At 40.6% G+C, this 15,979-nt stretch overlaps 1 protein-coding gene across 4 annotated transcripts in view; it reads left to right on the top strand.

Moving 5' to 3' along the window:
- SLC4A10 (solute carrier family 4 member 10) overlaps positions 1-15,979 on the top strand; it is a 366,853-nt gene that overhangs the window by 275,932 nt on the left and 74,942 nt on the right. For all 4 annotated transcript variants that reach the window (XM_059727337.1, XM_019480650.2, XM_059727335.1 and 1 more), the window contains exons 8-13: positions 4,952-5,109; positions 7,628-7,715; positions 10,882-11,028; positions 13,395-13,495; positions 15,266-15,440; positions 15,638-15,771. In XM_059727337.1, coding sequence (XP_059583320.1) covers positions 4,952-5,109; positions 7,628-7,715; positions 10,882-11,028; positions 13,395-13,495; positions 15,266-15,440; positions 15,638-15,771 — 803 coding nt within the window. The remainder of the gene's footprint in view (positions 1-4,951; positions 5,110-7,627; positions 7,716-10,881; positions 11,029-13,394; positions 13,496-15,265; positions 15,441-15,637; positions 15,772-15,979) is intronic.

The following is a 15,979-nucleotide window of genomic DNA, read 5'->3' as shown; positions in this document are numbered from 1 at the left end:
ATCAATGAATCGAATTACTGTCCCCTGCTTTGGGCTGAATCCGAATCAAATACGGCCTGTTTCACACAACCCTACTGTGCAGCTTTTTAGCTTTAAGTTGTGACTGCTCCAAGCTTGAGCGAGCACTAACACCGATCGACATTTGAGCAGCTCAAAGTGCCATGTGTAATAAGGCTCTCAGTCTGTACATTATGGTGTATCATAGGCCAAATATTTGATCACAGTGCAAGACCACCCAGAATCTAGAGTGTGATAAAGTAGTATTGCTTTGTTTTTTATTTCATTTCTGGTTAGTTGTTTTTTCAGTTGAGGTATGAATCAACTTCTGTTTGAATTTCTTTTTACCTGATTCGTTAAATTAGGTAAAAGCCTCTTGACTGATTCTTATTGTTTTTTCCTAAAAAAGAAAAAAATACAAATCTATAACAATAATAGGCTTATTCTGTCTGTCTGGAGCACTTTTATTGGTTGTCTTGGCAGCCAATCACAATGCTTATTGAAACAACCAATTGACTGCTCTGGACAGACAGAATAAATGAGTTATTATTATAAATCCTTAGGCATTTCAAACAGATATGCAGGCAAGTCAGGGCTAGAATGAACCACTAGTGGCCCCCGCTGTGGGGTGGGCAGGTTCCACTGAAAGAGAAAAAAAGTGAGGGGCCGGATACTTTTTTCTTTTCTTTTTATCCCTCTCAGAGCCTACCCACCTCTCCTCCAGCTGGGGGGTGAGCTGCAGGTGGCCCTGAGCTGCAGGGGGCTCCGGTGTTTCCCTTCACAGTAGCGACACCCCCGGGACCTCCTGGCTGGGGTGCCATCAGGTGGGTGCTGCCCAGGGGGCACTGCCATAGGGAGAAGCACTAGGGTTCCCTGCAGCTCAGGGGCTGCATGACCAGTCAGCAACTAGTGAGAGAGAGACGCAGGCAGGCTCCAGAAGAAAAAAAAAATTCAGGCCCTGTGCCACTTTATTTTTTCTCGGCAGAGCCTGCCCACACAAGCTGCCACTGAGTCGCACAGCCCCTGAACTGTGGTGGGGGGCCCCAGAGCTTCCCTCTACAATGGCAGTTCCCCTTAGGGCTGCCCAGGCAGGGTGCTAGCTGTGCGAGGGTGGCCCCAGCTTGCAGGCAGCACCCGCCAGATCCAATGGTGCACAGGGCATTGGAAGCCCAGGCATGCTCAAGGAAGCTCAGTCTTGGCAGGCTTCCAGTGCCCTGTGCACTGTCCCTGCCACCTTCCTGCTGCCTGGGACCATCTGGGGACCAGCTGGCTTCCCTGGGAAGGTTGCAGGAAAGTGGCTGGGTGTGCTGGCAGCCAGAGAAGATGGCGGGGACAGTGCACAGGTCACTGGAAGCCCGCCAAGCCCAAGCTTCCTCAAGCACGCATGAGCTTCCAGGGCCCCGTGCACCATCGCCTTCTCCAGATAGGGCCCTTATACATGTGAGGAATACTGCTGTAACTCGTTATGTAGCAAACTAAAATACATGGAATGTGTTTTAGTTTGCTACCTAATAAATTCATTTAAATCAAAATTCACTGCCGAACATGGACATTGTTACACAACTAAATCATTAAAAAGAGCAATTAAACCAGTAAAACGTGCCATTTCCTCATGTGTACAAGGGGCCTTAGTCACATGCACAAGGGCCCACTTATTCTATGACTGTAAACAAGTCACAAGGTCAGAGTTTTGACAAAATATGTATTTATATTCCTAAGCCTGTTTTATACACGGACAGCTTTATGTAGCTTTTTCAAGGGGGAGAAGTTTTGATTCCGTTAAAGTATTCAGTCAAAGGATAACTAAAAATCCTACATTTAAAGAAATACTTTTGCAATAAAAATGTAATCACAAATGTTTTGCAGGTTTCAGCTAGTAAATACATAAAAATCTGGAGAAGCTTGTGTTGGTTACATTCTACAAATTGGCTATTATAGATACTTTAGCTGTTAACATGAGAGATGGAGAGTGGTTTCAAGGCATCTAGTCAGTTATTGTGGAAAAAAGAATGAAAAGGTTAGCCTACGGCACAGTAAAGCATCTCACGTACACATACTCACTGTGTGTTTGTATGCCACCTGGAACCGTAATTTGGGATACCGCAGTACTTTTGAAATATAAATGGGGTGTTCTAATAAGGCATTAGGAAACATCCCTCTATAGTAACAAACCACAATAAAAAGAAAAACAAAAAACAATAAAATCTGCTTGGGATGATTGGGTCTCAAGCATAGGAACATAGTTTAAATTTTAAAGGGCAAAAGTATAGCCTTCTCCTTTGCCTCATTTATTTCATATGTTTAATCTACTTAGATTCACATATCCTTCATCGCATGTCCCCAACAGCTAAGGGTGGTACTACCAGGGGATCTGTGGTGGGTGTACTTGTGACTGCAGAAGCCAATGCAGCCTTTTCCACAAGTCTCACATTTCATCACATCCTGTAAAACTGTCTCTTAGTGCTGATGTGTCTTGCCCCTTATATCCTTTTTTGGCTTATTGTCACATCATAAATGTTGGAAATTAATTAAGCTTTTCTGTACCTTGGTGCCTCATTGCTGCCTATCAGTAACAAGAGATTCCTATCGATCAACTGGTATGCTTTTGTTTTGTACCAGATACCACTTAAAAGTATTCTTAAAATGCTTCCTAGGGCAACTGTGTTTCCTCTTCCTAAGCTGTAGTTTACTATGTGGCTACTGCTTGGGCATTTGAATATTATCATTCTGGACTACATATTCAGTCCAGCTGAGCCTTTCGTTAATGCTGCCATATTCATGCAATTGATGTGTTACAAAACCTCAAAACCCATCCCTTTATCAGTATGTACCTGTTAAGCAGAAGCAAGATACACAGGAATTTTTTGTTTAGTCTCTCTGAGGCTGCTGAGTGTGCTTTCTGTATATCAGCCAGACCTCATATCCACACAGAAGTGTCATTGCTATCACTGCTTTGTTGACCTTCAGTTTAGTAGGTAGTTTGATATCCTACTGATTTCAAACCCTCTTTGCCAGGGAAATTCAGAAAAAGTGCCTGGAACAAGATCTCTACTTGACCTTCATAGACACCTCCAGGTTTGCAGCTTCATAAAGTAGCTCAGCTCTCTTGAAAGTTCCTAGCAGTGCATAACTAACTAGATACAGGAAAATATATTCTTTTATACTTTGCTCCACTAGAAATGTCTGTGGAGTATTCCTTGGTCCTTCAGACTGGTGTTTGACAGTTGGCTCTGAGGTGTCAGTCATATTTTCAAAAGGAACATTTTTAGAGTAGGGTAACATTAACATGTCCTTGAGATTTTGGGAGATGGTAAGATTTTAGAAAATATTTCATAACACAAGCAATTCTGTTAGTCTAAATTCTGATCAAGTGCCAGAGCCATTTGTAAGAAAATAATTTTCTAAATATTACCAAAAACTATGTGTACTAGTACTGACAGATGGCTTAAGATAGACATTAAAATGGTCCACTTTAACAGTTTATGTTGGATTTGGTCACTGTTGTTGTGTTTAGATTAGTAAAAGGAAAGCAAATGAAAAAATGAGCGCATTGTCAAGTCAGAGATACAAGATATATACTGTACTGATGTATTTCAAACTTTATTACATAATACCATGTAGAATGATACGGTGGAAATTATACATTAAATAAATTATTCTGAACATCAGGGAAATGACTAGACAGTAGTGTAAAATCAGTGCAATCAAGATATGTTAAAATCCATGTAAGCTGTTTTAAAATAATATTTTAAACACCCAGCACATTCCAAACCTAAATTAAAACAAGTTGAATACTTGGATGTATGTAAGGGTCTGACCCTCGCCTAAAGATAGTTCCAATGGAACTCTAAGGAATCTTTATAAAAGTATTCCTTGCTTTTGATACCTACCATACAGTGATGAAGTAGCTTCCTCCATCTCCTCAATATTGAGCATTGCTGCTCTCTAACTTCAGACTTATAGTTACTCTGACTGTTAAAGTCTCCCCTCTGGACAGTTATATTTAGAGCTTATTTTCTCATGCTTGGTAGATAGGAAAGCATCTTCCACCAAGCCTGACCAATAACATGATCTTGGCTGGTAGGAACAAAGTGTTGAAAGATGAGGCAATCTCCCATCTTGCTGGGGCTTTAGTCCAGCAATCTTACCCAGTGAATTGGTTTCCCTTGCTTACACGAAGTGAAAGCCTTGGTTCCTGTATCTGTTATTAAATAACATTATAAATCATTTATAATAGAATAAAATATGGCATATTTAACATTTGTTTGGCTCCTGTAAATTAATTACTTAGGCCCCTGCCAGACATGCAGGTAAAGGCCTAATGGGATCTGATGCATGATCCACACAATTGTACTTCCTGCCATTCCACACGTATGGCAGAAGGTATGATTGTGGGATCATGCATCATATACCATCATGCTTTTTTCCTGGTGCAGGGGGAGTCTGGATACACAACCTACACTCCCCCCTGCATCATGTATCAAGCTCCTGTGGCTGGGAGCCCCCTCAGTTGATGAGGCCCCCAGCCAGAAGGGTACACTTGGCCATATGTTCAATTAATGGAGTGACATGAACTAGCCACAAAGTCATTCCACATTGTATCACACCATTAATTGTTTGAACATGTGGCTGGGTTAACTAGTTAATAACATCTTAAGTATAACATGGGGCAGGGCCTTGGGTTACATTAAAATTTGCCTATGCAGCAGGATTATATATTTTCCCATTGCATAGCTGGACAAATGCTGACAATTTATGATAATTCAAACCACTGAGAAGGAATTTAATTTCTCTCTAAAATTTTTTGAGAAAGAGATCATCACAAGCAGACTAATTAAAAAAACCCTTATACCATCGTTGGTGACCAAATGAAGGTTCTCTGTTTCCACAAAATAGAAAACAAGAGGTTGTTGTATATGTTAGCATTTTGGATGATTCACTGTGCTCTTTCCAGGTTGACCTACACTTCATGAAAAAGATACCTCCTGGGGCTGAAGCTTCAAACATTTTAGTTGGGGAACTAGAGTTCCTGGATCGTGCTATAGTTGCTTTTGTTAGATTGTCCCCTGCAGTATTGCTTTCTGGGCTAGCTGAAGTTCCAATTCCAACAAGGTAAGTGTTGATCGGTTCTACCTTATTTTCCTAAGGTGTATTACTTGGCGCTATAAAGCAGGATGATCCTTCAGCTTTGTTGTTTATCAAGTGTTGAACTGAATTACTACCTTATAACAGGTGCATCTTTCCTTCCTTTTTAAAAGTATGTGTACTTGGGTGTGTTTCGGACCTTGAGGCCTGTCGGTCAGTGTTGTGTTTCTTCCTAGAAGTAGAAGAAGAAATTGTTGTGCCAATCCTTGTATGTTCCCTGAACATTGCTTAAGAGCCTCAGCACTTCTGGTAAACAACTGAAAAAGAGAGATTGGAAATTCTGTCCAGCATTTATATATTGCACAGCCCCCCTGTTATCCTGTTTCCTCCTTTTCTTTCCTGTGTCACAGCTTATTTCTATCTTCTGTTCCCTCTTTCAGAGGAAGCTAGGAAAGAGAGGAAGAAAAACTTCTAGGTTTTTTATTCATAAGAATAATAATTATTTTATTAAAACTAAAATGGGTGGAGATGCCCAGGAAAACTAATCAATGACAATGTTATCAGAATAGAATGAATCACATGATAGTAAACAATTTAATTATTAATGAGAATTCAGAAGCCATTGAATATTGTGCAAATATTTGGGATGATTGAATATTTCCTTGCTAAGGCCAAATTGTGGCCCATGTACAGAGGCATCATGGGGACCAAAATGGTAATGAGGCACAGTCACTCCATTTATTTTCTTAGACAGTTGAAAGGAGTTGTGGCCTTATCCCACCAATAGATCCACCAAGGCACTGGAGAATGTCTCCTATGTAGAGACAAAAGAGGAGCCATTTACTTTCCTAAGCAGAGGAGGAACCAAGAAGAAAACTGATTCTCACTTATGTTACCTTTCTGGACAACGCAGTGATGATCAAATATTTACTATGACTTTATGCAAAGGCGATAACGTTGATCCCTGCCCCAGGCATTCATGACACAGTTGGTCTGTTCATTAGTCACTTTTTGTCATTTGCCAGTTTTAAAAATTTGAGGAAGAATAAACAAAACCATGTGACTTAGGTGAGCATTCAAACCCCCGATTAGTAAATAGGTAGGTTGAACAGTTTGAATGCTCCATTAATGGTGAAACATTTTATATAAATGTTTGGTGAATATTAGTAGAACCAGGTGAGATTTTTTGCTGAAACATAGTTCATTGGAAAATGCCAATTCATCTCAACAAAAACTTTCTGTTAAAATTCATCAATTTTAAGGAAACTTCTGTTAGGAGATATATTTTCTTCAGGATGCAAGTTTGGTCAGAGAGAAAAGAAACACCTCCAGAAAAGCTAGTTGCCCAGTAATTTCAGTATCACCTGGGATATAGGAGACCAGAGTTCTAGCTCTGCTGTGCCAGACTAAAGCTCTAAGCAGACATTATTCTTGGAGTAGGATCATCTGTTCCAGGATGTGCCCCAGCATAGTTGATTGGCTTCATTGGGTGACACAGACGTCTCCTCTTGTCCCAAGTCCGGGCACGGCAGAGCAATACACGTGCTTAGAGAATCTCCTGCTGGGGGGCTATCGTGGCACAGTTCTGCAAGTGAGGAAACTTGGGGAGATGCTTCTGGGGTTTCAGAAGCCCAATCTTGCAAGGGCATTCCTGGGGTATGTAGGATGAGGCTCCTGAAGCCCTGGGAGCTTTGGGCTGCACTTGCAGACGGACATCCACCATGTAAAAGGAAACACAATGTTTACCACCTATTTGTGGTAATTTGTGGTAATTTGTGGACACCTAATTGTGTCCACAATTTTGAGCATTTGTGGCATGACAAGGGTTAAGGACATCTGTTTGCTTGGAATTTTTGATGCCATGATTTTTTTTATGGCAGCATAAAGACAACATCTGTTTGCAGCATAAGATTTGAATGTAGTTTTCCCATATCCCAGATGAGTCATGATAAACCTTTTAAGAATGCCTATTTTTATTCAAAAAATGTTTCAAATGACAGATTCTGACTATAAGAATCCTAATTCCAAGTATATTCATGGTAGACTATTCCACAGTCCAAACTTTGATGATAAGCATTTGGGGTATGAAATAGAGGGGATTTATCATGCAGTTAAAATAATAACAAAAGGCAAAAGGTGTTATTTTTCTACCCTGAATAGTGTTGTGCACATGCATGTTTGGGATAACTTCCATAATATTGCAAGAGTGATACATATGAATAAATTGAATAGCTAGCTCTGTCAAAGGTATTTTTGCATGAAACTTTAGGATTATCTACATGGGTTTAGTCCATAAGGAAATTTGAGTACAAACAACCCAGTCCAGCAACAAAGCTCATTATATACATATGTTTCTGGGCTAAATTTCAATTTTTTGTGTCAGCATATTTAAATTATTGTGTAAGGATCCTCTGAGGCTGCTTATTTTTTATTATTTTGTTGACACTATTTCTTGTGGTTAAAGTTTTAATGAATGGTTTTGTTTTTACATTAAGCTATTTCAGCTTTTCATTCTTAAAATATTTTGTTTTTGCCTTTTTTGTAGGTTTTTGTTTATTCTTTTGGGACCACTGGGAAAAGGCCAGCAGTATCATGAGATTGGGAGATCAATTGCAACACTAATGACAGATGAGGTATTCATTATATACAACTCTAGATTGTTTTTTTTTCCTCCTGATATTTCAAACTGAAGATAGTGTAGGACCAAAAGGTTCACCTGATTTTTGTTCTGTCTTTCCTTTGGCAGTATTAAAGTGTAACCAAAGATAGGATTTGACTCCACAAATGGAAAATAGTTAATCATTCTTATGATGTGGAAACAGCAATAGGATCCAGTTCACAATTGCATAGCTGAATTGGCTGCAGGAAAAAATAGGAATGACTGAAACAAGAAGATATGACTTGAGATATATTTCACACATAGGGTATATACAGACATTTGGGGTGGTTTGGGAGAGGTAGATAACATTACAAATGGCCACCTGATCTAACTTATTTCACCCAGGTGTGAACCTTACACTTTGGGTATAAACAGGAGTGCAGCTCCCAGCTGTAACTCAGAATGATTTTTGCAAAGCGTTCTGAGTTACAACATTACCCTGGACCAAACAGAAGTTCACTGTAGGTTCCAGGAGAGAGGGAAATCTAGCTGCACTGGGAGCCTGCAGCCAGGTTCCCATAGCAATGGCCAAGCTCTCTGCCAGTGCTCACTGTTGTCAGAATGGGAGCAGTGAAAGGCAGTGGAGGGAGCTCATTTTTGGGGCTCCCCAGCTGGTGCTGAAGGGTGGGGCGCATGAGTTGAGTCCCCCCCATCTTGTGGGGGAAGGGCTGCAATACACCCATCCCACCCTCCAGGGGGCTGAAAACCCCCCAAACTGAACTCACTCTGCTCCCTTTCCCCCTTCCCATTCTGAAAACAGTAAGAGGCTGGGAGCTTGGCAGACACAAGTTACAAAAGAGCTACATTTTGTAATATCTTTATTTGATACCTCATGCAATGAGGGGTTCAGATTTTCACCCAATTGGCCATTTTTGACGCTGTTTGCAGCTGTGCACTTGTGTTTGGTCACAGCTATAAACTGCTTTTTGTGGCCAGATCAGGCAAAAATTATCACTTTTATCTGCACCCTTAGATACCTAGTGAGGTAGATCTAACTGCGAACTGTACAGAAGAAGTTCAGGACAGTTAGACTGGTCTAAAAATGAATGATCCAATCTGTGTTAAGTGTACCTCTGAGATTGGTCGCACCAGACCCAATCTAAATTAGACTATCTAATTGAACTTCTGTACAGTTCCCACTGTAGCCCTAGGGATGGGAAAGCCCAGACACTGGCCCCAGCCCTGGGTCTGTGCTTCCCCTACACCTATCCCTGGCACTGAGCTGTTTTTAGTCCCCCCTGACCGCTTTCTCCGATTGACAACCCCCCCACAGACCAGCCAACCCCCACCCCAAGCCCACCAAACTCATCATCCCCAATCCAACAGGCTACTCCTGGGGCCAGTTTTACTAGTGTTCACTGGTACCAGGGGCTGAGGAAGTAAATTGGGGTGGGGGGGTTGGTTTGCCAGAGGAGGGTTGTTCATCTGGGGTTGGGGTGAGGTTGGGGACTAAAAATAGCCCCTGGTCCCCAGGGGTGGAGGAGAGAGCCCCCTTGTTCCCCGCAAGCCTCCTTGTGGACCCTGATGGCCCCCCTGATTGCAACAAACCCTCCTGGACCCCACCAGAAGCCCCACAGACCCCACTTGCAGGTCCCTGATCCCTCCCTGTGGAACCTGCTAGCCCCCACATCCCCCTCAGAGCCTACCTGCCCCCATTATCTCCCCAAGCCCCCCCACTAGCTCCCCCTATCCTGACTTACCTTAGATCTGGTGGCCATTTTTAACTCAATCCAACCTCCCCCTAGCCTCCCCAAATGTCTATACATATCCATAGGCTAGGAACAGACATTCAAAAAGCCTGAGCCTGAATTGATTCAATCTTTGCAGGTTAGTCTAACCTGAGTAGGTTGAACTGGTTTGAAACTGGACAGGCATTCTCTCTGGACTGAGGAAATTCAGGCACATTCCTGCAGTGGCTCAGGCTAGAAGATGGGGGACACTAGAGCAGCCCTCCCTTCCCTCCTGCAGGGAGCTGAGCTGGGGGGGATGTCTGCCTGCATGGTCCCAGGCTTTTCCCTATTGGCTGCTCAAGGGGCAGGAGTGGTGCGAGCCCCCAGTCCTGGGCTGGCACTCTGAGGCAAGGGGTTGTGTGCAGTGCATGCATCTCTTAATGATACAGAGCTTTTCAATCTCCCTCCCTGCTTTGTCATACTATCTGCAGCAAACTGACTGGTGAGCAAGCCAGCCAGGGCAGGGGGCGGGCTGCTAAGTCTTTGTCACCCAGTTAGCAAAACAATAGCTTCTCTCTACGTTACTTCAAACTTCTTAAACAGCTTACCAGCTGACCTGTTGGTTAGCTCCAAAAGCCTTAAGTGGTCACTGTTCTCTCTGCCTAGTCCAGTGAAATTGGAGAGAGAGACACACACAGACATCTCTTGGAATTAGCTAGCATATCACATGCTGGTTACAGTTCATGCTGTGGCAGAGAGGAGGAAGGGATCTCTGCTTAAGCAGCAAGTGGTGGGGGAGAGAGGGTGGTACAGGTAAGTCAGCAGACCCTGCTGTGTCTGCAAGTCTGTGCTGAGCTCCAGCCAGGGAGCAGAGGGGAGGGGCTAGCTCTGCTGTGGAGCAGAGAGCCCTTACCAGCCCAGAGAGTATGCTGGGATTCTGAGGGACTCTGATTTAACTTAAATCAGCAAGTGGTCTGGGACAGACATTGCATAAACTGGTTTGAGCCGAATCAGTTAAGTCTAATGCTACATTCAACCAGGTTTATCTCAAACTGTTTTCAGGCACTTTCAAACTGGTTTATATGCACTGAACATCTGTTGTGTTACAGGTTTAAACCAGTGTCTTAAACCGGTTTATGTGTAATGCCTGTCCCTAGTCATAAAGAATAACTTTTAAGATAAGATGCCATTTTATATAGTTACATTTTAGTGGAATCAGTCACATTTTGAACTGTCAATCTTAGGAACATTCAGCCTTCTGAATGAGGCTGGTTATAGTGTCTGTCTCATTAGAAGTGACAGCCAGTTCAATATTGTGATTATTTTTTTTTTACAAAGAAGTGGAAAAATTGATAAATTGCATTCCTTACAAGAGAAAGAAGTAGAAATATGAAAGAATTTACACTTACAATTTTATTTATATGTTAACGAGTGTTTCATATATTTCTGGCTTTTGTTTTCCTTCAACAGGTATTTCATGACGTAGCTTATAAAGCTAAAGATCGTAATGACTTGGTTTCTGGAATTGATGAGTTTCTTGATCAGGTTACAGTTCTCCCTCCTGGAGAATGGGACCCAACAATTCGAATAGAGCCACCCAAAAATGTTCCTTCTCAGGTGTGTAAATTACACTTCAAATTCAACAAGCACTTAAGTGCTTAGCAAGCAGGTGAAGTGTGAATTATCTATATATTTTTTTGCTTTTTAGATTAATCCTTAATCCATTAAGGAACTATTAAGAGCTGAGGAGAACATTTCTCTGTGGTGGCAAGACTGTTGTTTATAGGTTTATGAAATCATACAAAATAAAATGCACTCAGTTTGGTTATGTGATGCTTAGATACTCCAGCAAATCGGTGATTTAGAATATCTGAGGGTCTGCAGTCCAACCAACCACACTGTCATTTAACTATTTTATGGGTGGGATATAAAATTACCTTTGTTCATTTCTCAGTTGCTCTAGAGATTTAATAAATGTTTAAATGTTTGTGTTCACGTGTACGTCTCTGAAATTATGTCATTATAATCTATATACACTTTCTGTAGAGCAGAGTATAAAGTATAATCTTCATACTCTTTATTCTGTTTATTACGATTACATGCTTCTTGAAAATACAAAATTACAAGAGACCTAAAGTCAATATTAGGATATCAGTTACCAAAACAAAACACCATGCTGCAACCCTGTGAAGAGGATGAGAGGATAAACACAACTGATACTTAGTACTTGATTGAAAACTATTCACATACAAAGGTTGTGAGTGTGGTATAAAAACAGATACAGGACATATTAGACTATTAAGGATAGCTCATGGCTTTGGATAAACAATTACTTTTATACTTTAGAAGGCATTGAGCTGTCTAGTTTTCAAAGAGAGGAACAGTTAAAAGCACTTTTACCCTTATTCTGGTCTTATCTCAAATAAGAAAAAAAGTAAGATAAGACTAAATCAAAATAGGAAACTCAGTAGAACTGCCTTTCATAGAAATGGTAAATAAATCAAAAGATTGAGAAACCTATTGTTACTTTGTACAAGCATAGATATTTTTTCTTGACTTCCCAGAGAAACTATTTTTTTCATCAGGAGGAAGTATAAGCAAACCCAGAAAAAGCATGGAGTAAATATACACTTTCTTATTTATTAAATTGCTTTCCTATACAATTAAGATCATTGTTATTGCATATTGATCAACACTGATTATTTGCTTAGTTTTTAGATACCATCTTTTTTTTCTATTGTTTGAGTAGAATTATACTCCCTTTTAAATTTTGTTTGGTGTCTCAAGCAACTTGGCTAAGGAATTATTTACACAAGATGTATGTATTACTCATTATTTGTTCTTCAACAAATGATTTTGCTTTTGCTTAGTTGCTACTTTTTAGTAAAAGTACAATGAGCAGGTAAGACGGAGATCTGAGCATAACATAATGATATTTTCATTTCCCTAAAATATTTTCCTGGAACAGAATTTTGTTAGTCCAGGTTTAAAATTCTTTGTAGCTGGTGAGCTACTTGTGGTATTTTCATATGTATGGCAAAGTTTGGAGAACTTTAATGAGACTTATCTACAGCAACTGAAGGTTTTGACCTAAATTTGGACTTAATCCTGCACCCTTTATACTGAGCATTAAGGACCCTAGGATATGTTGCATACGGAGCTAAGAAATTCTGAAATTGAAGAAATTTCAGAGGGAGATGTACAGTAGCTTACCTAAGAAGGGTGACTGGGGCACCAGCCCTGGGTACTGGTGCAAAAATAGTAGCTACTCCTGTTGCTTTTCCAGCTGTTGTCCCACCCCAGCTGCCTAGCTGTGGCTGCTGCCCTGCGCACTGTTGCTGTCCAGGGCTGGACTGTGGCTGTCCAGTTACGTGGGTAGTTCTAGTTACTAGTTTTTTTACAGTGCGAAGTCCTTAAACAATTACTCCTTAGTAAGCTACTCCCTTTTATATCTGCATAGAAATTTCTTGCAGGCTAGCTTTAAACTAGAATTACTGGAACCGGCTTTAAACTAGCATTACAGCAGTGATAGCCTGCAACTAGTGCAGGGTACAAAAAATGTCTGATGAGCTTTGTGAATGTTCAGTTGGCTAGCCAGTGTAGAGATTTGTGCTGCTACGGTTACATTAGTTTAAGGTTGATTTTGGCATGTGTACTTGAACTGTAGTCATACCACTGCAGTATAGATAAAACTTTATAGAACTCCTGAGAAACTGTCTTAGGATACTCTTCCCACTTCTACTGCGTGGAAGCTGCTTCTGCAGGTCTCACCCACCTCTTTTTGTATGAAGGCAGCACAGCCTCATTCAAATTATAATACTACACACACAATAGAAACCTAGATACAATTTTAAAAGTATTTCTATTTCATTTAATGGATGGAAACTAAAAAGGGGAAATAACTATATCTCTTGCCTTCTTTTCTTGCTAAAATCATATTTGGATGATTAAACTGAGTAGAAAAAAACTTTCCTTTCTTATAGGAGAAACGTAAGATCCCAGGAGTGCCAAATGGGACAGCAGCTCATGGGGATCCAGAACCACTTGGAGGGCATAGTGGACCAGAATTGCAACGGACTGGAAAGTTAGTGGGAAATTATGTTTATGAGATACTGTTTTTTTGAGCAGTATGCGTCCAAAGAAAGTGTAATGGCCTGAATTTCTCTCAGCTACCCTGATCCAGCATGTCACTGTATTCACTTCAATGGAGTTATTCCTCATTACATGCTTATCAGGTTGTATCTATACAGTAGTATGCAGTATTATGTAGAAATACCTGGTTTATGTTGAGTACCAGACACAGGATAGTTGTGGTATCCTGACAGTCCACCCAGGCTAATATACCATGCTTCTTAGCAAGTAAATTAGTCCAGGCAGAGTGCTGCACTAATTCAGTTACACTGCTTTTCAGAGCTACCTTGGTTATCTTTACACAACACTGCATAGTGAATGAGATGAAAAGAAATAAGGTATTAAACTAGCAATTTTCACTTTTTAATTTCTATAGAGTAGGCTTTCTATTCCTTTAGTGAATGTGAGCTCTTTTTTTAATACTATGAGATGATCATATGACTGGTAATCATGATTAAATCTGCTTGTTTCATCTACACATGCGCTGTAATGCTCATTGACCTATTTTAATGCGCATTAAAGCATCACAAAAAATGGATTTTCACTAATGCATCTTTTTCCAGAGCCTCACAATGGAGGCACTAAATTTAACATGCAGTAGCAAAAGTGCATTAATGAGCATATAGACACACCCTCTGGAGTGAAGGAAAAGCCAGAAGTAGCTGCTCTCATACACTTTTAAAAAATATACTCTTTTGTCGCTGAGCTTTTTCAGTGGTTGAATACCTTGCTCAGGTGGTGACTGGGGTGAGTGGCTGGAAGCTCAGAGGTTGAGAGTTCAAGGCTACAGCAGAAATGCTCACCATGTGGCCATGTCAGATTCCAATGAATTTGCAAGTTCTGCTAAATACCTTGCTACAAGGACATGAGAAAGGAAGGGAAGTGGTTGAATTGTGCAGCTCTGGCTGTAAATACAATAAGCCAAAATCTCCCCTCAGATAAGCAACTTTGAGGGTATATGTTTGAGGGTAGGTTTGTCCTAGAGAATATGCGCATGCTCTTTTTTTGTACATATTATAAGCACAGGGTTTTCAATTGGCTGTGAGACTGGTAACCACACTATGTATTTAATTTTCTTTTCACTCTCCTTCAATTTTAAGTCTTGTTTAAGTACATAGAGCTGGAAGTGTATGTGGAACAGCTGAAGAGGTGATAGCAACAGTTTTTTAAACCATCTTTTCGGAGACACCATTTATCTTAGGAATGGCGAAGAGCCAGTCATCCTCCTCTCAGTAAAATTTAGAGCAGTGTCTATGTGGCTCTGAATTATACCTGCCTGACTAAAGTCCCAAGGGCCATTCTGACAACTAAGGATTGTCAGGAGGCAGAAGCTCTTTAGCCCTGGAACACCTGGTATGCAAGGATCCTGGCGAAAAAAGAGTATTGCAGAATCAGTCTGTCAATGGCACCCAAGGGGCATTTCTGGGTCAGTGGTTGAAACCAGGTTTGGCAGCTGTGTACAGGCAGACGCGATCAATGCAGAGAGATTGAAGAGGAGAGTCCAGACCATGGCTTTTATTTACTGTGTATGCTTGGTCCTTTACAAATGGCAAAGGAAGACAAAAAAAACTTCGTTACAGAGAACTGCATCTAATGAAAGATTTGAATGAAAAATTTTTTGGTTATTTGATAAAGGGAGAGAGAGAGTTGCTGCCTATTGTAAGCAGCACCATAGGAGGAAAGTAAACCAAAAAATCTATTTTTTCCCCTTTCTTTTTCTTAGAGTTTTTGGAGGACTGATTATGGACATCAAAAGAAAAGCTCCCTTCTTCTGGAGTGACTTCAGGGATGCTTTCAGCCTACAATGTCTTGCATCATTTTTGTTTCTCTACTGTGCTTGTATGTCTCCTGTCATCACCTTTGGTGGTCTGCTGGGAGAAGCAACTGAAGGTCGTATAGTATGTGTTTTACTTTAATCTGAAATTTTAAAAAAGCATTGACTTTATTAGGTATGTGGTTAGTATATTCTTAATGTGGCATAAATCACCTTTAAAATATTACAGTCTGCATGTTTGAAGGCTACAGACTAAGTTGTTGAATACAGGGCTTGGAATCTAAGGAAATATATGTAAGCTCCTGTTTGTTTCATGTGCAGAGTGCAATAGAATCTTTGTTTGGAGCATCCATGACTGGAATAGCCTACTCACTCTTTGGTGGACAGCCTCTTACAATACTAGGCAGCACAGGACCAGTTTTGGTGTTTGAAAAGATATTATTCAAATTTTGCAAGTAAGTGAAATCATTTTCATATTTAAAAGTTTCAGGGAACATTCTCAGTGCAATGTGGTGCATGTGGCTAAATAATAATTGCTAATCATCTGGTGTCATGAGGATGATCTAACTATGAGTAATGTAAGTGAGGTTGTCTTTTTCACGTGTGACATCATGAGCTCCTTTTTAGTTGATGGCAATCTAATATAAAATTCAAAATATAGCA

The sequence above is a fragment of the Alligator mississippiensis genome, chromosome 4, assembly GCF_030867095.1.
Source record: "Alligator mississippiensis isolate rAllMis1 chromosome 4, rAllMis1, whole genome shotgun sequence".
Lineage (NCBI taxonomy): Eukaryota > Metazoa > Chordata > Crocodylia > Alligatoridae > Alligator > Alligator mississippiensis.
The sequence above is the reverse complement of the archived record's forward strand: the minus strand, read 5'-3'. Positions and strand labels throughout refer to the sequence as shown.